Source organism: Mchenga conophoros, linkage group LG20, assembly GCF_057382185.1.
Source record: "Mchenga conophoros isolate Kocher_MC1m ecotype Shallow Benthic linkage group LG20, M_conophoros_male_GT1.1, whole genome shotgun sequence".
NCBI lineage: Eukaryota > Metazoa > Chordata > Actinopteri > Cichliformes > Cichlidae > Mchenga > Mchenga conophoros.
In genome coordinates, this window is record NC_140545.1 from 22,230,069 (window position 1) to 22,256,335 (window position 26,267).

Genomic DNA, 26,267 nt, shown 5'->3' on the forward strand with positions numbered 1-26,267 from the left:
TGTTATTCATGCAGTAAGAAACAAACCATTTTAGATTGTTTTCTGTAGGTTATTTATATATATATATGCCTAAAAACGAAAGCAAAGCTTGTTTATGAGCTCATTTCAGGTTTTAACTCCATTTAAGATCAATTTATAAATATTTTTGGATGGTCAATGGAGGGGGAAAATATAAATCCCTGAAAAGTATAGAGAATATATCTTTTTCTCTTTTTTTCTTTTGTTTAAATGGAAGTGATTTAACTTTGGCCGAAATTACATCAGTTTCATGTCGATAGGTACTGGTTGTTGACCCCACCATGCTGCCGGTGTCACAGCCCCGCCCCGGAGCAACAGCCTCTACTTGATCCCGTCTGTAAGACAGCTGCTGCTATTAAAGCTCCGAGGACCAAGGAGCGCAGGTCACAGATATCTCTCAAGATCAGCTACTGGAGGAAAGAAAAAAAAAAAACTACTTTGAATTATTAAACGCTGAGCCCTACTTATCACAATGCATTGCCTGAAAAGTCTGAGGACAGCTAACCCGGGAATCCTGCAGCTATTTAAAAATGCAGGGATCTTTGCTAGAGTTGGAGCTGACAGCATGGTTTTGTCCAGGACTCAGCAACCTGTTCTTCTCCCCTGCTGGGCAGCAGCATCACCCCACACCCACAGAGCCTATCATCACCAGCAGGGCCCTGATGTGGACCAAGGACACACCAAGTAGGTCACAGAAGACTGTCATCATTAATTAGTCAAAAAATCATTCAGTACTTTTATTTTTACTACAGTACTCTCACAATAAGAGTAACAATTCTACTAGCATTAGCTGCTTAAGTCCCCCTCATTATTCAAGCTTGTAGTAACAGGTGGCCACACTAACTAAAGTAAAATTTGTCAGAAAAGTTTCTTATTTTGTGGTAAATAGTCTTACCTTTTATGTAAAGCTGGGAAGATTCACCAATGAAGTCTGTAAGATGTAAAACTGCAGCTTGCAGGCAGCTAATGTTTGCTAATAGCTGGAAAAAAATGTTGGTTTGCTTTTGTCCAGAGGTTAATAAAAGCAATTAAACACATGCATGAAAAGCAAACTTTGACAAAACAGTTGTAATACTAACAATACGGCAGTGTGCCAGGTCAAGAAACAATATAACATCTGCTTCCCACAAAACTACACTGAAGGCTATTTTGAAACTTTTGTCGGTGTGGTTACTACATCAGGAGGCTTTAATGCAGGCTAACTGAGACTGGGGTTCCTATTTGACATGACCCGTATCCTAAACTAAAATTATACATTTTTAAACAATAAAAGCTAAACTGAAATGAGCAAACCCAATACATTTAAAAAAAAACAAAAACAAATGTAAAAAAAATACATATAAAGCTAGGCTACCATAACACATATTGTGTTTAATTAGCAGGCCATCACTCTGCCTGGTCCCCTTTTTCCTCTTTATGCTGTTCACATTTTCACTGTTTCAAATTTTTAAATATGTTGATTTGATGCTTTTCACTTACCTTCAGTGATTTAAGTAAGGAATGTATAGCGAGTAACTAAATATCTCTAATTTGGGCTCCTGGTCAAACAAAACAAGAATCTCTGTGTATACAAAAAAGTAATTTGTAGATTAAATAATAAGTATTTGCTAGTGATAAAAGTTACTCAATTGAGAAATATGGCATAATTGAGGCACTGAATTCATATTATTTGATATAACAGTATTTTTTATTTAATTGGCACCAAATTACTTGCCAGACTTAAAGCAGTTAATTTCCTTCTTTATTCTGCTAATTGCCTAAACACAGACACATTAAAAGTGCAGTGATTAACACTATATTAAAGTGCATATTCTGTAAATCTCAAGTGATCACTATTATGTATATAATTACAGCAGGAAAGATGCAAAAATTGCTGTAAAAAGGAGTGACACCATTATCAATCTTAAAATGACTATGGTGCTGTTACTTTGGGTTCTTTGGAAACTGATTCAGTCACCCTTGCTAACTCTATAACACTTCATGACAAGCAGGTTAATTGTTTTGCCCTTCTTATAGATGAAAATTGATAAGTTCAATTATATTTTAAAATATCTGTCTGCATATTAATTGTATGCAACACTCCAAAAACTACACTGTATAATTTATGTAGATTTTTTTAAAAATATACATGTAGTTAAGCCTTCTCTAAAACAAAGTTTATGTTAGGATCAAAGTAGATCACTGGAAAAATGCCAGTATTTACACTAGCTTTATGTTGACATAAACTTTGACTCATTGCTCAAGTTCTGACATTGAAGCTTGTCCACATTTAAACATCAAAACCTATTGCGTGTGTGTTTTTTGTTTTTATAGAAGCAGGTTGATGTCCAGCATGGAGGACCTGCTTTTCTACACCATCACTGATGGCAAAGAGATGATCCCTCTCTCCCAGTTCATCTCTGTACGTCAGCAGCACATTTACACTTCCTCTGTCACACTGAGCACTGTTTTGGCTTTTCATGGCCCATGTGAACATACACAAACACACTCGACTACACCGTTGACTTTAACCAAATCACCCTTGGCAGTGCCATGTTATCCCACAACAGGAATCCAGAGTATCTCCACCTGACTGAGGAGTCCAGTTTAAAAAGTGTCTAGGGACTTTCTTATGCAATAGGACTATATATAGTAGCTGTGGCACTAAGGACCAAAGTAATTAGAATCAGAGAGCAATATTAATTGTTCACATTAATTTTTAATTATTATTTTGCCTTTAATTACAACAGGACTTTACAGTTGAGATGTTGTACTGGTCGATTTAATAATATTAGTAGATTAAAGGAATTTAATTTAGGAACCAGCACCTACTATTTCCTTACTTAATCTTAGGAGCATTATGAGGTTCCTGTCAGATACATGAGGTCCCACTAAGCTCACACATTCAAAAAAGTCATGCTTCTATGAACAGATATGAACCTTTTCATATCTTAAAAGTCTCACAAGAGCTCAGGTTACTGAGAAGTAGAACATAGACTTAGAGCATAGAACATAAACTCGGAGTCTTTTTCCCTTTTCTCCTGTGATGGGACATGTTATACAGACAGCTGGTGACTGCGGTGTCTATGACGACTCAGTCTTTTTAAAACAGAACGTACATTAAGAAGGAGAGACGTGTGTCAACACAGGTGACAGCACAAATGACTTGGTGTGTTTGTAGAGGTTACTGGAGCGGAGATGGAACGGGAAAGTGGTACTCGGTGTCCCTGCAATGGAAATAACAACTGCAAAACACATTGACCCTCAGGGTGTCATAAAACACTGGAAACCTAAAGCAGGTGATCTAAAAAAGGCAGAGTCAGGACTTTGAGTGCAGTCAAATAGTTACATTTGCTTAGAAAGGTTTCTAAGTGAGTAAAGTAACCCAGAAGTATATGCATGGCAGCCATAATTAGAGATGTTTGAAATTTCTAAATACTAAAAAAGCTACTTTGGTTCTTCCTTTACTTCCTTCTTTAGCAAAGGATACACTGGGCCATCATTTGTGAATGAAAAGGAGATAATTGTGTGTGATGATGAACAGCTTGTAAAAATTAATTATAAGTGTGTTTTCCACTGACCCAATTTTTTCTTCTTTTTTATTTTTTATTTTCAACAAGCTGTTAAATGCACAACTGAACGTCATGTTGCTGTTAAAAAAACAATCTGCTTCATTTAAAAGCTGTTGCCTTTCGCTAACATATATTTATAAAAAGTTCTGTCTGTTGTGCTCACAAACCCAACCCTCAAACAGTCAACTGAAGGGCTCGACTCTAAAATAGACTCAGGAACACTACAACAGTCTAATTTCAGCACTTCCTGCAAGAGCATGTTTGGAGCCGCGTGCTTGCTTACAGAATTACTTACCAGTCAAAAGGTGTCAGGAGGGTTGTACACATGGTGTCCCCAAAATAGACCCACATACAGCGGCTGTCACTGTGACTTGCGAGAGGGATTCCAGTGATCTGGTCTATGCCTGTATTTCCGCCTCTCTCCCTTGTGGCAACACCTGAAGCTTTGCAGCTCTTTCACTGTACATGTCCTTGACACATGTTTAATATTCTTACATAAAAAGCTTTTTCAGTGTGTGAAAGAATATGTCAGTAGGTCACTCCCTTCTTTTCTCCCTTGTGCTTCTTATTTCCCTTCTCTGCAGGCTTTAAGAAAAACAGGCTTGTTAACATCTGACCCTCGGCTACGCGATTGTGTCCATCAGATGCGACAATCCACCCGTGACTCCATTGGGATAGTCATGATGGATAAGAAACTTTTCAGAAGGTGAAAAACATTGTGTATAGTGATGTAATAATAATAGATTGCATTTATATAGTGCTTTTCGAGACCCTCGAAGCACTTTACAATTCCACTATTCATTCACTCACTGGTGGCAAGCTACAGTTGTAGCCACAGCTGCCCTGGGGCAGACTGACAGAAGCGAGGCTGCCATCGGCCCCTCTGGCCGTCACCAGTAGGCGACGACCGAGACTGTCCAAGCTGGGGCTCGAACTGGCAACCTTCTGATTACAAGACAAACTGCCAACTCTTGAGCAACGATCGCCAAACTGATTTTGTTTGGGGACACAGTTGCTGAATACTTGAAAACTAGTCAGAAGACCTTGAGTGAAATATATTTAATTATAATCTTTCAAATAAAGATTGAGTAAATGGGAGGAAAATGATGAAGTTTGGTTGAGTTTTCACATGAGTGTTTGTTAGTGATCTGTGATCAGTGCTATTTGAGTCCAAGGGCCTGACAGAGACGGGCGTTTTATGGCCGACAGCTGCAGCTAACAAAATTCACGTGCATGCATGCCAGCCAAAGCAGTGGAGTGTGCTGGAAGACAGGGGGTCTCTGGGGCTGTTAATGAAAGGGCATCATTCTGGTTTGGCTCCAGACTGTGGCAATTACATTAGCAGGCCCAACAGATCCGTAAGTGCTATGCAGGCTGCTGACCAGACATATCATTTCATAGCAGACTTGTGTAATTCACTCGCTCTCTTCCTTTGGCCTGGAACAGCACAGGGTTAAATAGTCTGACTATCTCTGTTAAAATTAATTGGTCATTTCTGATTTTCTGTGCTTGTTTTCTAAAATTTGTGAGGTCATCTGTTCCTGAAGAACACTCAAGAGCATACTATAAATATGCTACTAGAAACGGAGAGAGCTAGCTTTTATTTTTTTTAAAGATATGACCCGTATGAATAATGGAAGCTCTCTCCACTCTCTTTTCCTGGTGTCCCAAACCTCACGTTAGCATCGTCTTGGATTAGTGAGGCCTCTGGGCCCAGATATTTTAGTTCAGAGCTGTGACAGAATGTGCATACCTTTCCTTGAGAGCATACTGCATTGCTGAGCAGTTAACACACACAGCAATGGAAATCTATAATAACTACTGGATGAGTTGGTATGGGCAGGTTTGTTTACCCTTTTAGCTAAATGTCAGTTGGCCTGAAACAGGTTACTTTGAAGCCTGCGTGTTGAAGATTTCAATTATTGATTGATGTTTTAGTTATATAAACAATTTTTCAGGCACCACCTTTCTCAATAACTTCAGGATTTTCCGCTTGGATCAAAGAAGCTAAAGAAAATGTCTGGACTCCTTTTCTTTGAAAAAAGCCAAAGGTTTATCTTGTAAAGCCAAGTGTATCATTTTTTTGAGACTTTTACATCATCAATGAGTTTTTCTTTTCTGCAATAAAACAAAATTGCAAAAAAAGCCAAACGTAACAAATATTATACTCATTTGATGAACTAAAATATATGCAAATTAATGTTATTTAAGTTTCAATAAATGCTTTATTTCATGGTTCAGGTTTTTAAGGGTTTAAGGTTGGACGCTCATATTACAGAGGAGTGTTTTGACTAATTCTCAAAAACGGTTATGTAGTAATACAACTACATATAACTCAGAGTAAACTACTTAATATAACTTTTAGCTTAAAGGTGCAATCAGCCATTCTGATGTATAAGCCATTCAGTTTATACAGTACTGTGCAAAAAGTCTTGAGTCAGTCCAATCGTTAACCTTTTTCAGAGGAATTGTTTCTTTGCCATTTGACTTATAAATCATGCAAGGCTCAAGTAATGAACTAGTGTTGAGTGTACACATAACAACCCATAATAAATAAAGATTTTACTGTTACTAGCAGCAAAAGCTAATCGTTTCTTCATATTTCTTTAGATTAATCCTTGAAAAATGCTAATGATAACAGTTTGATTGGCCTAAGATAGTGTTTTTGCACCAACTAGGTGATTCCCAAAGACTTTTTGTAGAAAATATAAGCATGTACAGTGCATAGTGTGCTCTTAAACATTTTTTTTAAGGGAACTGGAAATATGGAGTACAAAAGAAGAAGTAGGAGGCATGAAAAACTATCTGCAAAAGATGAACCGTATCTGAAATTCATGTCCTTAAGAAATGGGAGAGAAATCCAACAAAGACCTGATACGAGACATGATGGATGGATCTGGACCTTCAGTTGATCCATCTGCTGTTCACTGAAGCTGCCGTGAAGAAACATTCTTAAGAAAGGTGCATTTGTAGTTCAAATCACTGTCATGGGAAGGTCATTAGAAAACTACAAAAGTGAATGGTGTGTTTCAAAACACAGCAGAGTCTCTGTCATGGCTGAAAACACCACTGGCTGAAATGAGATTGCATTTCAGCCAGTGGTGTTGAGGATCTTGAAAACTGATTTAATTATGAACTCAGAAAAGTCACATTGTGATGCAATACTATCTACAAAGTGTCTCACGGGCAACAGCTTCATAACAACATTCCCCAAAACACCGTCAGTGCAGTAAAAGCATACCTGAATATGAAACACAATAAAACGCTATTAGTCACAGGTTGGCCAAGAAGACTGGATAACTATTTCTGAAGACTACTTAAAGAAGTTAAAGCAAAAGCTTGCCTCAAGAGAGTTCAGGCTATGTGAAAGAATAGACCGATAGCTACTTTATTGATCCTTACAAGGGAAGTTGTTGTCTTACAGTAACAGGTTAAGAATGAAAAATAGTGCAGTCTACAATTTGCCTTGCTGACATTGAAAAGGAGGTGATTTCTTCCAGACCTCTCCACAAAGTTCCTCACCAGCTTCCTGCACTCAAGCTACTGCTTAATACACGCAAGGTGCTGATCTCAAATATTGGCTTTCAAGCTTATTTAGAATTGCAGAAACTCTGTTTTTTGCCTTACGTGCTGTACCTTGATTTGTTTGCAAGTTTCAGTAAAATCCTGCACATATTTTTCCCTTTTTTTTTTTTTCTTTTTTTTTTCTTTTTTAAGCAAAATGCCAAGACATGAGTGAAAGCTCAATACCTTTGCACAGTATTATATGGCTCCATTTGAGGACCTGCTAGCTGTACAGCTCTTTGTTTGATTAATCGTCCTGAGAGTCACTCTGAAACAATATCCTAGACCAAGACCGCAGTCATCAAAAACCTCACAAAGCTCCACCTCTCCACCAAATTTCATTAAATTTAACTTAGTACTTTAATCACGTAGCTCGTCTCGACTTGGCTTAGCGAAGTACCCAAGAGGCCCTGTAATTGTTAATTGTTTATGATTGGTGTTTGCTGTTCAGCGTTTTCTGTTGTCTTACGTGTGAAGCTGAGGTGTAGTTGCTTGCCTGTCTCACATCACAAAGAATACGTCTGATATTAATAATCCAAGTAAGCCAATATTTCCCACAATTTCTGCTGTAACTTAACACAGCAGAGGCAAAGGGATTTTATTTGTTTATGAAAACATCTCAGTCTCCATTACACTTTATTACATGGGATAAAAGTCCTGTTTTATCACACTGGTGTGAATAATAAAATTTATTAAATCCATTAGTCTGGTTCAGTTGTGGGAATTGTACATGCTGCATTTCTGTCACATTGACACGGCTCCCTGGCACAGAACCATCTTTGCATTAATATATATAATGTATTTTAACTGTAAAGGGTCATAATGTCTGCCATGAAAACACTGATCGGTACCTGGATTTACTCACTGAAAGGCTGTTATTTGGCTCCTCCTATTGAAGGGTGGTTTTATGGGCAGTGTTTTTGCTACAAAGTAGCTTCAGTGACAGTTAGGAATATCAAAATTTACTAATTAAAGCGCGCCTTTTAAGGGTTTCTTGACCTCATTGTAATTGTGTCCTTTCGTAGGTGTGTGGGCAACAACATCATGCTGCTGACTAAGGCTTTCAGAAAAAAATTTATCATCCCAGACTTTGAAAAGTTTGTCCACCAAATTGATACAATGTACGACAGTGCGCATCAGCAGGAGGGGGGACAGGTAAGTGCCAGACCAACACGCGTATTGATTTTAGCGTGTGCGTCATCATTTTTTAGCTCACTCACATGTTTCTTGTCTTTATGCAGGTGGCTGACTACATTCCACAGTTGGCTAAGTTCAGCCCTGACCTGTGGGGTGTATCTCTGTGCACAATCGACGGACAGAGGTGCAGTATCAGTTCCACTTGTTCTACGTCTTTCCATTCTCTAAACCTCCACCGTGTGTACTGCCTCACTAACACGCCTCCATTTTTATTTTATTTTTTATTTTATTTTATTTTTTTCTCCATTACATCCTCATGTCATGCAGACACTCTGTGGGTGACACCAAGGTTCCCTTCTGTCTGCAGTCATGTGTGAAGCCTCTGGAGTACGCCATCGCTGTGCACGAGTTTGGCAGTGAGCACGTTCACCAGTTTGTGGGCAAAGAGCCAAGTGGTCTCAAGTTCAACAAACTGTCCCTAAATGAGGAAGGCAAGTGATTTGCGTAAAGAACCCCATTTATGCTCCCTGCGATAATAACATGAGTCAGAGTTTACAAGAACATCTGTCCCTCCATTTTTTCAAATGTCCAGACACTGCTGCACATATTATTCTGCCCGACCCAGCGATCAGCACGTGCGTGGTCTCTGTGAGGACATTATGTGGATGGGAACAACATTACTACGCAATTTCAGAATTGAAAACAAACAGTTATCTGTGTATTTAGCTGCAGTTAGAGGGTTTGATGGTTATTCCCACCTATTTCCAGTTAAGAACCACAGTTAACCTAATGTCCCAACAGAGTACCCAGAGTCAACCCACACAGGCTGTGTATTTTTTTGTTTGTTTTTATTTTGCTTATTATCTTTTTTCCATCACATTAAAGGAATGCCAAAAACATCCTGGAAATATGCTCTGAATGCAGAGAATATTTGCATTTTTAATGTTTCCATGTAATATTATGAATGAACATTTTCAAAGCATTATATTTATTATGTATATTGCAGTCAGAAATGCATTAAACTTCTAACCTAGAAATATTCCTTGAACATTCAATCGGAAACATCATTAGAGCTTGTAGGTATAACATTTACAAATGTTGTATGAAATTTTCCTGCCAGCTGGGTTACAATTAAAGTACCTGCTCATCTCTAAAGCCAATTGGATTTTACTGCATGTCTTCAGTTCATTAGCCGTCGCTGCATCCTAAGCCCCCAAGATGAAATTTATTCTCCAGTCTCAGCAGTCTCAGTTTATTATTCTTGTGGTTAGGGGCAAATCAGTGATAACTTGCTCTCATTTCTTGTGCAGATAAACCACACAACCCCATGGTGAATGCTGGAGCTATTGTCATCAGTTCTTTAATTAAGGTAAAATCTAAGCCCTGAATACATTGATGTGATAATAGATGCTTACTGAATGCACATGTCTGTGTTTAAGAATATGCACATAAAATAACTACGTAGTTGTCGGTCATTATATGAGGTTGTTGGGGCAAAACAGAGGAGTCTCTTAGGAGGCAGCTGGACATGACCAAAAATAGGCTTTCCATTTTTAAACCCAGTCCTTATTAAATGTTTTCCCTTGAATTAGTACAGTGCAGCATAGTGTTCTGTAGCCTCTCCAGAGATTCACAGTTCAAAGGGGTAATCACCTGTTTAAAAGTCTGTACAAAGCAGGAGTGAAATAGGTTTTGCAAAAGATTTTTTCATAATGTATGGTTTCACTTGGGTTTTAGCTGCCGGCTCAACACGAGCTTGAAGTTGCCAAAAAAATAACTCTTTCAAAAAAATAGACAAACTCTTTTTTTATTCCTGTAGCCAGTGCATGAGTAGGGACGAGCCCTGTATGGTTTGCAATCTTATAAAATTTGCAGTCATTATGAAACCTGATTGTGCCACAGTTTGCAATCTGTGTGTGACCTAAGCAAGCAAATCCCTTTAGTGGTACTTTGGACGGTAGAATATTCAATATAAAGACAATTGTGAGCTAAATGTTGTGAACTAGTTTAGAAAATTGCTTTTTTCATGGGTATGAAGCGCTAAAGAAATACACAGCTGAAAGCCACAGATTGCTGGTTTCTTAAAGGTCAAACTATTGGTGATGTAATGTTATTTACAATGCAAAGTTCTAGAAAGCAACACTTTTATACCAAATAGGTTGAAGTTTACTGAACAAACTCCCTCCTGATGGATAACGTCAACAACAGCCATGACATCCTTATCTATTGGCTGAGATTATATGCCCCCCATAGTGACTTATCTGTGATCTTTGCCTTTACTCCAAAACATACAGTCATATATGGTCGTAGAGGCTTTGCTTGTGTTGGTTTTTGAAGTCTGACAGCTGACTCTTATCATATGTGGGCCAAGTGCAGCTGCAAGGGAGGGGAATCGGTCTGGGGCGGACAACATGGCGTGTGCATGCTTGTGGCCAATTGTGGCCCCCAGAACTGAAGGTGTGTTAGCCAGCCTCACAGCTCAGTGTGTTTAGAGGGGGCAATACTTGTGTCAACATAGTTTATTCAGTGTATCTGCATATAGTTTATATTTACACTGAGGAGATTATATACTTAAAAAGCATTTATTTTAGACACAGAAAAGGAAATTAAAGGCTAAAACTACAAAGTATATAGAAGATGCAACATTTGTGCACATTCGGGAGTGCATAAATATTGCTAAGGTTTACATATCAAAGTTTAACATCAAACATCTGTATGTTTTGGTCAAAAATAATTTTTCATATTAGGTAGCACACCAGAGATAAATTCCCTTGAAAGACATAAAGCCTACTCTTTTAGTGGTCATGAGATTTAGTCCTCAGGTCTTTCCTTGAACTCAGTGATGTCTGCTATCATCCTTAACCTTTCGAGATAAGGCCATTAAATATGAATGTAGCGCCATCCCCTTTTGGTACCTCTACAACACGGTAATGATCATCTGCTGGTCCATGAAATTCAAGCACAACCATAAGCAGCCCTCACGTCACAGCGAGCACATTGCCACGAGGGCTGACACGCTCAAACACACCATGTGCACATCAGATATTGACACACACCCAAGATCAAAAGTATGCTTCAGTGTCAAAGCACTCAAACACTGCCATCTGTAGGGACTTACTGACTCTATTGAGCTGGCAACAGAAAGTTATTTTTCCTCTTCTCTTCTTACAGCCTCATTCAAATAAGGCTGAGAGGTTTGACTATGTAAGTAAATGTTTTATTTTTTAGAAATTTTTATATCTAGTCCCTTTTTGGTATTTGTTCTTCCTGCTCAATGGTCTCTAAAAGTGATGTTACTGCAGGTGATGGAGTTCTTGAAAAGCATGGTTGGTACAGAGTATGTGGGCTTCAGCAATGCAACGTGAGTGGCCTGCTGCAAGAAATGTAAAAACTATTGTCATTTTGTGCCCTGAATGATGGTTTTCATATCGCTGTGTGCCGGCAGTTTCCAGTCAGAGAGGGAGACTGGTGACAGGAATTTTGCCATTGGGTATTACCTCAAAGAGAAAAAGGTGCGTTTATTATTTTTGGTGTTTTGCATACAATATTAATTACTTCAGGGGTTATTGAATTGAGGTTTTAAATTTAATTGAATAGTATATGCTGACTCTAATCTTATTCCTTGCAGTGCTTTCCTGAAAATGCAGATATGATTGCAGCTCTTGACTTTTACTTTCAGGTGAGATTGTCCTTTAAAGTTGTTGGAAACAATATTTTAGCATGTGTATGCTAGCAGAGCAGCTCCCTGTCAGTTGGTCCAACAATTTGATCCAGATTAAACACAACTGGATGGCAGCACCAGTCATGAATCTTTTTACCCCTTGTTCAAGTTTCCAATTGTCCAATAATCTATGACACTTTGCAAGTATTTAAATAAGTATCACTCCCACTAACCTCAGCTTTAATATTAATGTTTAGCTAAGTAAGCAGTGTAATTAGAAACCTCATGATTATTATAGGTCGATAATTTGCTGGACAGTGAAACTTCTTTTTCTAGGGCAAATCTACACTCTGCTACAGTTCACTGCCTCTGTTCATCACATCACAGTGAATTTTAAATCAAACTATCAATATGTGATTGAAGTACATACTTCCAGCTTTACTTCAAGGGGTTTTACAACAATTTTCCGTTAACTGTTAAGGTACTACAGACATTTTTATCAAAGCATGCTCTGTAGCGTTGAGATGATTGACTTTGCTACTGAAGATTATCCCATTTCTTTACGTTAAGAAACGTTTTGTTTGATTATGTAGCATTTTTGGGGGTCATTATCGATTTGCTCTATGTAGTGCTGTCATGCTGTTTTGCAGCATTTGGCTGAATCAGAACATAGCCCTCTACGCTTTTGCAGAATTTTGCAGGCTTGAGTGTTAGTTTGTTTTTTTTTGTTTTTTTTGGCAAAGTTTAGCCTTCCTGTTCTTGAGTGTCTCTTGGTTATAGACTTTGATTATGATATTCCTACCTCCTGCAAAATGTTTTTCTCCTGGTTAGATATTGTTAGTTGTCAATGTCATACTTTGCCTCTCCGAAACATGAAATGGGCATGCATGCAGAAGTTGCATTACCAGCAGGGGCAGATAATATATTTAAAGCCAAGAAGTCTGTAGTGAACCAAAAAAACCTATAAAGTACATTTCAGGGTCCTTAATGGTCAGAAACGATTAAGCTAGTTTCTTCTTTCGTCCTTCCTTCTGTCAGATTTTTTTATTTGGCCACTTCTAAAGTTTTGTCATCTCTGTGATAGGTTAATTTTGCTTTTTCAGCCAAATGATGGCCTCCCTCACTTGACAAGTCTGCAGCTCTCATATTTAAAATATCAGTAAAAAGCCATGAAATACCCATTCAACACTCACCCGACCCTGAAACTTGTCAGTGAATTGTTCAGTTGCTTTTAAGCTATTGAAAATCAGAGCCTATATATAAAAAAATTGTATTTACTAAAGAGTTATTGCAAGATTCTTGTAAAAAACCTTGAATTAAAGCTGAAGTTTGGTTTAAAATCCACTGTGGTGGTACACAGAGGCAAAACTACAGAAATTGTGTTTTTGACCAACAAATGACGGATCTAACTGTACCTGCTAAGCATCAGCGAAACATTAGCATTTAGCTAAAAAATAAAATAAAACACCCTCATCTCTTACTGTCGATAGATTCGTCATAATAAGATCAAATTTTAATGTGCACCATGAAAAGTCAATCATGGCGACCAGAATTAACACCTGAAATTTACATGATTTAGCTAATTGATCTTTTTCTGTTATAGTTTACGGACTCATCTCTTAGCAGTCTTTACACACAATCTTTTCTGCATCAAGAAACTGACATAGTTGGCGACCAGCTGATCAAGAAAGTGAAGGGTTAAACACTAAAACTACTATAGAGCAAAATATTTCCCTCACAAGTTTCCACGTTGCAAAAGAAATCTGTAATGTAAGCATAATACAGTAAGAACAATATAGTCCAATTCTGTGAGTATTTAATCTTTTTTTTTTCTCTTAAACTCCAGCTGTGCTCCATAGAGGTAACCTGCGAGTCAGGAAGCGTCATGGCTGCCACGCTGGCAAATGGGGGTATTTGTCCAATCACAGGCGACCGCGTGCTGAGTGCCGAGGCAGTGCGCAACACCCTAAGTCTCATGCATTCGTGCGGCATGTATGACTTTTCTGGACAGTTTGCCTTCCAAGTGAGTCCCTGTACTGGAGGAAGAAAATTGATTTTTTTTTTTTTTTATCATAGAGTACTAATCATGAGATGTTTGCATCGAGATTTCAGATGTTTTGTTGGTTGTCCTTGTCTAGGTGGGCTTGCCGGCTAAATCTGGCGTTTCAGGTGCTGTACTGCTGGTGGTCCCCAATGTCATGGGTATGATGTGTTGGTCCCCACCATTAGATCGTCTTGGAAACAGTGTTCGTGGCATTCACTTCTGTCAGGTATGCTTCTTAAACATAATGACAGTTTTTTTTTTTTTAAGTCTTAATAAATATTTACATTTTGTAACAGAAGCTAAATGTTCATGTCTTCTTTGTGTTTTTATGATAAAAAGTTAAAGATCAAATTCACCACATGTTATGTATGTCATATTAATTATTGTCTTTTATTTGTTGATTCATCAGGATCTCGTGTCTTGCTTTAACTTCCACAATTACGACAACCTGAGGCATTTCACTAAGAAACACGACCCGAGGAGACGATTAGATGACGATGATGATCCAGTGAGTTTAGTGCAACAAGTGTAGCCAGTGCTTTCTTTTCAGGTGACTGACTAACTAAGGGTGTTTTCACACCGATAGTTTGCTTCCTCTGGTATTGGGGTCAGAGGATGAGTTTGTAAACTTTCCCATTTGGTTACTTCACAAAACTCACAGCGAACAAGCCAAATATGGACTTTCAGTCCTCTTATATTAGCCTAATGTATCTGTGGAAGGCGCAACAAAAGTAAATACAGGAAAGAGCTGACAAAAGTGGTTATCTGACCAAATATAAATAAAGCATCACACATCATCACATATTTGGAAGCAGTCAGTTGCCAACTTCTTAGTTTTGGTCTGCACCATGTTCACATCTGCACAAACAAACTGCACCGAAGAGAGAGGGAGAGAGAGAGAGAACCAGAGTTCAATGTAAGCAGTCTAAACAGCAGAGGGCAAGCCAAGTTTATTTATATAGCACAATTCAACAACAAGGTAATTCAAAGTGCTTTACAGAGACATTAAAAAACAAACAATAAAAAGCATGATTTAAAATTGATTTAAAAAAACAGTAGATAAAATCAGTAGTTAAAATATAAGTTTTGAAATTTAAGCTTAAAAGTGTGGATTTGGTGCTTTATTCAAATGCAGCTGAGAACAGGTGAGTCTTCAACCTGGATTTAAATAAACTGAGTGTTTCAGCTGATCTGAGGCTTTCTGGGAGTTTGTTCCAGATATAAGGAGCATAAAAGCTGAATGCAGCTTCTCCGTGTCTGGTTCTGACTCTGGGAACTGATAAAAGACCGGATCCAGATGACCTGAGGGATCTGGAAGGTTCATACTGGGTCAGGAGGTCACTGATGTATTTTGGTCCTAAACCATTTAGAGCTTTATAGACCAGCATCAGAACTTTAAAGTCTATCCTCTGACGGACAGGCAGCCAGTGTAAAGACCTCAGAGCTGGACTGATGTGGTCCACTTTTTTGGTCTTAGTGAGGACTCGAGCAGCAGAGTTCTGAATGAGCTGTAGTTGTCTGACTGATTTTTTTTTTTTTTTTTTTTTTTTTAGGTAGACCTGTAAAGATGCTGTTACAGTAATCAAGCCTGCTAAAGATGAATGCATGGACTAGTTTTTCCAGGTCCTGTTGAGACATCAGATCTTTTATCCTTGATATATTCTTGAGGTGATAGTAAGCTGATTTTGTTATTGTCTTAATGGGTTTTTCTAAGTTTAGGTCTGCATCCATCACTACACCCAAATTTCTCACCTGGTTTGTGGTTTTTAGATGTATAGATTGAAGTTCGCTGGTGACCTGTAATCGTTTTTCTTTGGCACCAAAGACTATTACTTCAGATTTGTTTTTGTTTAGCTGGAGAAAATTGTGACATAACCAGTCATTAATTTCCTCAATGCATTTACCAAGAGCCTGTACAGGGCCTCGGTCTCCTGGTGACATTGTGATATATATTTGTGTGTCATCTGCATAGCTGTGATAGTTTATTTTGTTGTTCTTTATAATCTGTGCCAGTGGGAGCATGTAAATGTTAAACAGAAGGGGTCCCAAGATGGAACCTTGGGGAACTCCACATGTGATACTTGTCTGCACAGATGTGAAGTTACCTATTGATGCAAAGTATTTCCTGTTTTTTAAGTATGTTTTGAACCAGTTTAGTACAGTTCCTGAAAGACCTGCACAGTTCTCCAGTCGTTTGAGTAATATGTTGTGGTCAACTGTATCAAATGCTGCACTGAGATCCAGCAAAACTAAGACTGACATTTTTCCACTGTCTGTATTCAGACATATTTGGTCAGAGCGGTTTCAGTGCTGTGGTTCTGTCTAAAACCTGACTGGAAGGCATCATAGCAGTTATTCAGGTCTGACTCCAAAGTCTTTGAGACCTTTTTGGAAAAAACTTGTTGGCAGGACATCTAAACGGCAAGAGGAGGTGTTCAGTTGACCTAAGATGTCCTCCAGGTCTTTGCTGTTAATAGGGTGAAACTGTTTGATGGTGTTTAAACAGTTTTTCAGTGGACACAGTACATATCCTGAATTTGCTGTTGATGTACCAATTGCTTGTCTAATCTTTTGGATTTTGTCTGTGAAGAATTTGGCGAAGTCATTGCAGGCCATAGTCGAATGAAGTTTAGCTGCCACTGACACAGGAGGGTTTGTTAGCCTGTCAACTGTAGAAAATAAGACCCGAGCATTATGACTGGTTTTGGTGATGATGTCAGAGAAGTAGGAACATGAATTACTAACAATATACTGGAGCCCTGTTATGCTCATTATCAAGGTTCATATTTGTAACCTTGGTCTCAAATAGAGTCCAAGGTTACAAGGATAAGGATAAATAGTCCTTATTTATCCACTCCATTAAACAAACAGATTTATCTCCCTTACCCGTCTCTTTAAACAAGCTTTCTTCTGATTGGCTGCTCTCAAAAACAGAAGGTTTGGACAGCAAGATCTGTGATTGTTTAAAGGTTTGATTGTTTAGCCTCCTAGGACCTGGCATCCACATATGTGGACATCACATTTTGGGTTATTTAGACCAAAATACTCAATTTTGCTCTACAAGGGCCTGATATCCACTTACGAGGACATTATACTGCTACTGTTCTATCGAAATTTTATATGAATATCCTCATATGTGGATCTCATTTTTCTTAGAAACAAAGATTAGGTAAAGAAAAATCTGGCAATTCTTTGGGGCCTGATGAACGTAAAAACAATCAGCCCCGTGGAAGAGTTCGGGTCTTAGGAGGTTAAAGGTGTTTAGAATGTACTCGTTTAACACTGTTAAAGCTGTGAGGTTTCTAACTACAACTCACTGCATGAAATACTAATTTGTGTAAACACTTTATACCACACATAGGATGTGGTATTTGCATAATCACACTCTTTCTGTATCGCTTCGCATCACCTACAATGGACCAGTTTAAGTATTTAGCTGCCCGAGTTTTTCTCCTGTCTCCATTATTGTTGCGACCTTGTACACTTTTGATGAGTTGCATGATCTTGACTGTGACTGACTGTAACTGTTCTCAACCATCTGTGTTTGAGATGACATAATTAAGGACTCCCTTTCTTTGAGCCTAAAGGAGACAAAATGCATCTGAAACTAAGATTCTAGAGCAATCTGAAGGCTGAGCTTTAACATTATACAGATTGCCTTAATATGCAATACTTTGGCCATGTTTAGTATGAGCATCCAAAACAAAGCAGATACAACCACTCTCACAGTGTTTGTTGTTTGATCCATTAGAACAAGTCAGTGGTAAACCTGATGTTCGCAGCATACAATGGTGACGTCTCTGCTCTAAGAAGGTAAGTAAAACCTGGATATAATCGTTTTTTAGTTTTTACCAGAAACACATACACAACACAAACTGTTGTATGATGCATTCTTACATAAGCAGATTTTTGGGCATCAATGCAAATGCATTTTCCTTATAATGTGGCACCATTTAAAAGGAAACAACAGTGTCACATTGTTACAACAAAGAAATAATCACTTTTTGTGCTAAGTTTTCTTGTTGTCATACTAAATAAATACATTTTAACATACTGTATGTTAGAGGTGGGAATCACCATACATCCCACGATACGATATTATCACAATACTTAACGCACTATACGATATTATTGCGATTGTTTTTTTGTTTTTTTTTGTTTTGTTTTTAAATATCTGCGATATTCAGATTCTGTACATAAAGGTAAACTTTATCAATATTCATTTTATCTAATATCAAAGTCTTGCACTCAGTCTTTCTCTCATTTCAGTCAGTTTTATTGTTGACAAACTGAACGTGAACGGTTTGTATAGTCCAACTTAACTGAATGCAACCATCTGGTACAATTATAGCTATTCTGAACTATGCAATTTATGAAAACTATGCAGCCCATTCAGCAACTGAAGAATTTGAAAGTAAATTAAAACAAAATATAATTTAACATTAAATAAAAAAGTTTTAAACTTAATTAAAATAAAACATGTCTTAAATTAAAATAAGTAAACTGTCATGTTTATTGCTGCCAAAAAAAAGTTAAATACATTTGGACAGTGAAGGAATGTCAGGATTCTTGCTCAGAAAAAGGATCAACATGCTCTGAAGTCAGAAATACAAAATAGCGATTTCTGCTGTCCCTGTATCGATACATTATTAGCAAACAAAATATCACGATACTACACAGTATCGATTTTTTCCCCCCACCCCTACTGTATGTTAACAGTCTTTATGTCTAGCTAGCTTGTCTGCTGGCTGTAACAGACCTTTATGAGGCGGTATCAGTCTTCTTACCTAATTCTCCATAAAGAAAGGGAAAAAACATTAAAGAGCATGTTAGCTGCCATATAAATGTGATTTCATCATGTAACTGTTTCTCACATACCATGGTTTCTGACAGTTGTCCTTCACTGGAGTTACAATAACCTTTTCGTGTGCGTCTTATCTCGCCTTCCCGTGTCCTTGTTATCCCCCCAGGTTTGCCCTTTCGGCTGTGAACATGGAGCAGAGGGACTACGACTCTCGCACAGTGCTCCACATCGCTGCTGCAGAAGGTGACACTTTTCATTATTATTTCTTTCATTGTTGGAAAATCCTGGCTTCAATATTCAAAGAAGTCTAAATTGACTACAGCATGTTTAGTCTTCTGTTCTTTGGGCTCTGACGTTGGGCTTGCTGCATTTTTTTTTTCCTCTCTTTTCAGGTCAAGTGGAAGCTATAATCTTTCTAACCGAGATATGTAAAGTGAATCCTCACATGAAGGACAGGTAGGAATTTAAATTGTCCTCTCCTTCATTTGAAAGCGATAACACTAACTTTAAAAAAACATTTATGTCCATTTTGTGCCCTGTTACCTGTTAGATGGGGGAATACACCTCTAGATGACGCCATGCAGTTTGGCCATGGAGTTGTTGTTTCGCTTCTGCAAGAGTACCAGCGTGTGTACGATGACATCGACTCACTGAGCAACACAGATGAGCAGAAAGCCGCATTTGATACGCTGAAGAGCATTGTTTAAATCTACTAGGGATCATGAGAGCTTGCAATGAAAATTAGTCTTTTTTTATTATGTAGCTGAGAGGAATGAAAGAGAAGTGAGACTGAGAGCAGTGATGAATGAATTAGTTCAACTTAAATGTGGTAGAAATGTTACGTGAGCATCGTCTCAGACTGTGAAAAGCTGTATCTCTTTGCAGACAGAAGGTTTGTATCAGAAAAGCGCTATACAAACAAGCAATGTCAGGCTTGTGTGGAGAAAAATGACATTGATTTATATTGTGATTTGGACTGCGTTGAAACTGTAATGCTTTTTTTATGCTCAGCTTCCGATAGATAAATGAGATGTAAATATCTAAAGTGCTTATTTATTTTTAACACGGTGAGATGTTGTATCATCTGCCTTATTAGTGAGTAATTTAATCATAATAATAGGTTTATGCTTCTACTGAAATGACTGTAAATATGCCTAAAGCTGCTTTAATAATTATTCTACCTTGACAGGATATGATTCATAGTCATGGCAAAAAGAAGGGACATCCTCTTTAAATTATAAGGTTTTAATATCTTGTAGATAATTTCTGGAGTAGGACCACACCTCTATACAAACCCCTTCTAGTTCTGTCTTTATATGACCCCTACCCCTACACTACAAGCTGTTTGTTCTTGATTTTGTCTCCCAGCCTTCCTCTCTTTTTCAGTTCATGCCCTCCTCATTTTTACCTTGGCATCTGCCCTGCTGCCAGTCCCATCTGAGGCCTTCCCCAAACCACAGTCTCAATTCATATTCACACCATCTGCCATTATCAACTTGAAATGCTGTAAAACCTAAATGTGATGTGGTTCCAGCTAGTGAAAGGACGTTATAAAAAAAACTAAACAAAAAATCCAAAAGCTGTGTGTGGAAAAACTAAGTAGAGCCTCTCTGCAGCCATAGGAATTAAGGGGGTAAATGGCAGCCAAGCGCTGCTAAGTGCACTTAATTAACTGATGATCAGCAAGTTTGACCACCTTTTGTAAAAGCAGATGTTTAGATAGTTTGCAGGTGTGAAGCATTCAGGTGTGTTAACACAGTGCCAAGACTCTACAGGCCTCAGTTAGACAGTACAATTAGAAAATGACAGAAAATGTCTTGGAAAGGTTTCTAGGAGAAAGCTTCTTCTCCCTAAAAAGACCTTGTCAGCACAACTTCAGTTTGCAAAATTTAATCTGAACAACCCACAAATGTCCTTTGAGCACAACAGCAAAATGGAGATATTCAGTCCAAAAGCAAAGAGCTGTGTTTGGCAAAAAACCAAACACAGCATACCAGCACAAACCTCATACTAGCTTTTAAGCTGGATAATGTAGGGGTGATGATTTGTTAGTTTAGTAGTCAGAGGATCTGGGCATCCTGCAGTCATTGAGTCGACCATAAACTCCTCTGTATACCAAAGTGTTCCGATTTAAGTGTAAGGCCGTCAGTCTGACGGCTAAATGTCAGGTCACAAAACTGAAAAAAACAGAAAAGAATGAAGATGTTGCAATGATCCAAAGTCCAGAACTTAACACTGGTGTTCCAGCAGTTTCCAGTTCATGGCAGACTTGGTGGTTCCTGCATTCTTCCTGATCATCCTAACTAATTTCCCTTTATTTAAATGTGACAGTTTGGATCTTCTTCCTACCATTTGCAAAGTGGTGACACATCCAAATAACCTGTACTTGTGTACAGTTTGAACTTATGATCTTAGAAACTGCAGTTCTTTAGAAATGGCTCCAGATACCTTCCCAGTTTCTGTAAATCTGTATTTCTCCTTCTTACATCTTCACTGGGCTCTTTGGACTTTACCATTGTTCTGAGTATTGGTCAGTTCAATGAGTGCTGTCAAATAGACTGTATATCAATGACCAATCATGATCACTAACGAGAAGTTAATAGGCCTTATGAAGTCAAGACACTGTAGTACATTAAGCAGTATATTTGACCCTGTGTGGATTAGAAATAATCCAAAATAACTTCAACTCGTGAATCCAGTTTTTGGATTTTAAAGTCATTAAAGATTTGTGCTGTATAGTTATTCCACCCTGAAAAAGAACAGTTGGAAGAAATCATTCATGCTCACAACGAGTGTTATGTAAACATCTGACCGTAACTGTTCAAAAAAACCATACAACTGACGGGGGCTGTAATTTCTTTTTACCATGACTGTAGTTAATGTCTGAAACACTAAAAGTACCGTTTCAGTCAGTTTCATATCAGACTCCTGTATGTCCAAATTAGTCTTTATAGGAAACATGAGTAACCTATTTTTTTTCCCCTATTTTCCTGTGTACATGACCATGCAGTAATTTCTGATCATCTTTGTGCAGTTGTTTTGATTTCTTTCTCAGCCACAAGATGTTCAGAAAAGGTTTTGACATGCCACACTGTTCAAGTTTCTGCTGAAGTACGTCAGGCGGATTGTCCATGTTTCTCAAAACCAGGATGTTGATTATATGTGAAACATATAAAACGGGTATTAATGCCCATGAGAAACACTCTTCTTTGTCAAGGCTTCAGTTTACTCTGCTGATGGACTGTGATGTGATTTTGTTTTTCTTTTTTGCAGTTTGAAAAACACTTCTCATTGGATATTCTTGTCAAGCAAATATCTGAATGTGTCAGGTGCTGGGAACAGTGTACATTTGGGCTGACACAATATGTGAATGTGAATATAAGCTGTGCACATATATGAACGCAAACTTGTGTTTTATCAGTATGCAGACCTGTGATGATTTCACTGCGCTTCATTTGCAACGTGAACTGTTTTCACACACATGAAGTCTGGAAAATGTTGGGATGATGTCCAGTTTCCTTTCTCAAATGCCGCATTCAACAGGAGAAAGTTCATGTCCTGACAGTTCTCACTTCTGGAAATATTCTGGTTTAAGTGAGGGTGCTTCCTGCACAGTCTCCTCATTCTAAAGAGGGATTGAATGACGAGCGTGACTGTGTTGTTGCTGAAAAGTTCATGTGTGAAAACTGCTTTACCTGCAATGAAAAAGCAGTTTCCTGATTTGTATTAAAGCCTTAAGGTCACTGTAAATGACAAACTGTTGTAAATAAAAGAATGTAGAGGCAGCATCAGTGAAGTTATTTTATTAAATTTGAGTGTGAACATGAGCTTGAAAAATGCTTTGTGTTGACTTAAGTTTGCAAAGGTGGGTAATGCCAGCACATTCAATGTAAAAAAACAAAACAAAAACTTGGCAGCTGATGTTCCTCTCAGAGGTAGCACATGAGGTACACTTATAATTGCCTGAGGCTTGATGACATACAGAGTACTGGATAGTTAGAAAACATCTGGACCACACACACACACACACACACACACACACAAATTAAGGTAGACATGATGCATAAAGATATTGCTTTCTTTTCTCCACTTATTAAAGATACTGTTCTCATAAGTACTGCCATGGTAACAAGCCTAGCCTGCTACTTTTCCCCGACCTTTACAACGATCACGCCATCCAGCTTCACATTAGGCCTTCGGGCTCCTCCAGACCCGAGTGTGTGAGCAGCTCCCCATCCCAAAGTCCAAACGCCGGACACAGGGGGGCCTTGAACTGACCCCTAACAGTGTGAATGATCCTGGGCTGCTCCACGTCAACCAGCCCCAGGAAACCCCCTTCATAGTCAAGAAGGATCCCAACACGGTCTGGCTTGCCCACCAGTGTCACGGGAACTATCTTATTGCTGGTCATGGCAAACCACTTCCGCTGAGCATAACCAAACACCCAGGAGGAGCTGTTGGTGCCCACGCAGTCGTCTCTGGACATCGCCGCCTCGGCCACGCCCAGACGAAATTCTTGAGACTTTTTCACCGTCACCTCCCAGTAGTGTCGTCCGCTGCTGATCTTCTTGTCGCCGAACACGACAGCCCAGTCCCGGAAACGCTCGGGGTCATCTTGGACCTGGCTGGGGTCAAGGCCCATCATGCGATAGATGACGCCTGTGTCTTTCTTGAAGAGGTCCAGACTGCTGTGGGCTGTTCGCTCGTCGAGCCTGAACTGCAGACCTAGAGATAAAGACAACAGGAATGTATCTTTACATGACTCAAGTTTGATATCAGTTTAGTGGAAGGAAAAAAAAAAAGTCTCTTCCATCTGTGATTTGCCTGCCTGTGAAAAAAGAAAGCAAAAGAGCATGGGCTACAAGAAAAGTTCTAAGTAAGAGAGACGTGAATCCTTTAAAAAAGTTGACCTTCTTCTCCTTTCTTTCATATCAATAAAGAAACCTGGACGCTTTGCATACCAGCTTTTCTAATACTGTTGAATTCGATTCTCAGAAGATGTTGTGATCCGGACTATTAATTATCACTTTATTGTGGTTACACTGAGATTTGAGGGGGGGGGGCAGATGTGCAAGCAGTCCCAACTCATAAGTAATATTTAAATCAATTCTGGGACACTGATAGCGCGGGCCAACAGTACTTGAACGAACACACACACACACACACACACACACACACACACACACACACTCTCTCTCTCTCTCTCTACTGAGAAGTGATTAAATAAGTTGACAGCTTTAAAAATATATGGCTTCAGTTACTAGGTGCTGTACGTCTCTTTTGCAAATGCATGTGCATCACTGAAGGCAGGCCAGTTCAGTACCCGGGATCTTCTATTATAAAGCCATGCTGTCTTAATAGGTGCAGAATGTGGTTTAACATTATCTTGCTGAAATATACGAGACCTAAGAAGAGACGTCACCGGATTGGAACATACTTGGCTCTAAGAACCTGTATATACCTATGGTGGCATTCCAGCTGTGCAAGTTGTCAGATCCATATACACTTAAAGCAGCTTAATACCATCGGAGTTGCAGGCATTTGAACTGAGCATTGATGAAAAGTCAGACGGTCCCTCTTCTCCTCAGATCAAAGGATGTTATGTCCATGTTTTCCTAAACGAACTTCAAATTTCAATTCAGGTGATCACAGAACAGTTTTCCACTTTGACTCGGTCCATTTTAAAGTAGCTTTCAGTGAAAACAGCAGCATTCCTGGTGCACGTTCACATATAGCTTTTTCTTTACAGACCTTTATCCTGAATTTGTGATGGCACAGTGAACTGTGTTCACAGTGATTTCCATGCCTGTTTTTTTTTTTTTTTTTGCTGCCTTAGGGCCTGAAGATCACAGGCACCCAATACAGAATTTGAGCTTTGTCCCTTGCACACAAAGATTTCACCAGTTTCTTTAAATCTTTTGATATTATACACTGTAGATGATGAGATATTCAAAGTCTTTGCAATTTTATGTCGAATAACATTATCCTGAATTGTTCCACAACGTGTAGATTGATTTGTTTTGCAGACTGGTGAACCTCTACACATTTTTACTCCTGAGAAACTGCCCTCTCCAAGATGCCCTTAATGAACACTTACTTTCTTAGTCTTTTCTTATGTGTTCACCTACTCACCCACTGAGCCAAAGTGGCACCCCTTGTGCCAACTTTTTTGAGATACGTTGCTCGCATCAACTTCAAAGTGAGCTAATATTTATTCATTAAAAAACCCCAAACACATTTGATATGTTTTCTCTTTTCTATTAGGAATAAAATACAGGTTTATGAGATTTGAAAATCATTCATTCTGCATTTAGACATCTTCTAAACTTGCCAACAATTATCAGTGCATTACTTGGCAACTCGAAATGTTAAAAACCCTGATTTTTCTCCCAGGTTTAAGCCCATCGGTCTGTTGTACATTATCGTACAATTACTAACCTGACTACAGTAGATCTTAGTATGCACAGGTGCTCAAGTGTTTTCTGAATGCAATGGACATTAGAAAAGTAATAAAACTGCTCATTTAAAGGTACATTTACTCAGAAAAACATTTGAAGGCAGGAGTTTAATGCACCTATTTTCGGACAGTACTTGTTTCGCTGCTTTTTATTTCAGTTTAAACTTCTATTACTTCAACACTGTGCACACATACTATGGTCTATGTTTATTAAAATTTTAGTCCCAATGGGCGTGCATTTCAAGGTACAAAGACAGCTACGGCTCCGTGTGAAAACATCAGTCAGGCGTATCCGCACAGCTTTCTTTGTTTTTTTGTTTTTGCTTTAAATATAAATTTATTCGGATTTTATGACCACTTACAGCCCTTACTACTACAGAAAAGGTAGGCCATAACGGAGAATCCACACTAACAAACATAACCCGTTAGCTGTCAGGTTACGCCTGTTGAGACACTGACCTCTGAGGGGGCGGGCTCAAAAGCTAACCTTTATTTAACCACTACATTAACTCACTGCTGGCCGTGGATGTGGAGATGAAGCAGGTCCTCGCTGGCAGGTTGACAGCCCGTCTGTGTCCGGCTGACAGGGAGGAAACAGTGCGTCCTGCCAGGCGACAGACACGAGCCGCACTCACGGGCATCGCCATGTTTTCGCTGCGGCTGCTGCTGTTCACGTTTTAGCTCCTTTTGCTCATCAAATGTAGCAGCTGCGCGCTCTGCCGCCCCCTGCAGGCCTGGAGAGTAGCACCGACACCCGCGTGGCCAAAACATTGATCAGTACCACGGACAGCAGCCTGCCTATTATCAATTATCCTTACATAATTGATGCATTATATATTATTTATTCTATCCATAATAAATAATACATACAGTAATATAAACATCATGCAATAAAGCATTTAACAGAAGGGAGCAACACTTTTGGAATATTTTAGTAATATTAGATTCACAACAATACATTTTCAATATTAATTATTAGTTTAACCTTTAAACAGCCTAGTAGGTGATTTATGGCCCTAGCTGTATTTTTT

General features: G+C 38.7%; 2 protein-coding genes across 2 annotated transcripts; one reads left to right on the forward strand and one right to left on the reverse strand.

Annotated features, from left to right (window-relative positions):
- Positions 1–355: 355 nt before the first annotated feature.
- gls2a (glutaminase 2a (liver, mitochondrial)) lies at positions 356–22,606 on the forward strand. Its single transcript, XM_085259080.1, has 18 exons — positions 356–702; positions 2,332–2,419; positions 4,154–4,275; positions 8,159–8,288; positions 8,375–8,454; positions 8,598–8,761; positions 9,581–9,639; positions 11,442–11,474; positions 11,573–11,631; positions 11,716–11,782; positions 11,899–11,949; positions 13,778–13,954; positions 14,070–14,201; positions 14,385–14,483; positions 17,727–17,788; positions 18,946–19,022; positions 19,172–19,235; positions 19,330–22,606. Exons 1-18 carry the CDS (start codon positions 491–493, stop codon positions 19,484–19,486), a joined length of 1,833 nt encoding a protein of 610 aa, XP_085115206.1. The 5' UTR covers positions 356–490; the 3' UTR covers positions 19,487–22,606.
- On the reverse strand, positions 22,568–25,915 carry spryd4 (SPRY domain containing 4). Its single transcript, XM_085259081.1, has 2 exons — positions 25,751–25,915; positions 22,568–23,504 (listed from the first exon to the last, which is right to left on the reverse strand). Exons 1-2 carry the CDS (start codon positions 25,881–25,883, stop codon positions 22,963–22,965), a joined length of 675 nt encoding a protein of 224 aa, XP_085115207.1. The 5' UTR covers positions 25,884–25,915; the 3' UTR covers positions 22,568–22,962.
- Between the last annotated feature and the right edge of the window lie 352 nt (positions 25,916–26,267).

Coding starts and splice junctions, on each gene's coding strand:
- gls2a (XM_085259080.1), top strand. CDS start 491: ATGCATTGCCTGAAAAGTCTGAGGACAGCTAACCCGGGAATCCTGCAG. Junction 8,289..8,374: donor ATCAGCAGGAGGGGGGACAG/GTAAGTGCCAGA, acceptor GTCTTTATGCAG/GTGGCTGACTACATTCCACA. Junction 8,762..9,580: donor ACTGTCCCTAAATGAGGAAG/GCAAGTGATTTG, acceptor TTTCTTGTGCAG/ATAAACCACACAACCCCATG.
- spryd4 (XM_085259081.1), bottom strand. CDS start 25,883: ATGGCGATGCCCGTGAGTGCGGCTCGTGTCTGTCGCCTGGCAGGACGC. Junction 23,505..25,750: donor CTCCACATCCACGGCCAGCA/GTGAGTTAATGT, acceptor CTTTATCTCTAG/GTCTGCAGTTCAGGCTCGAC.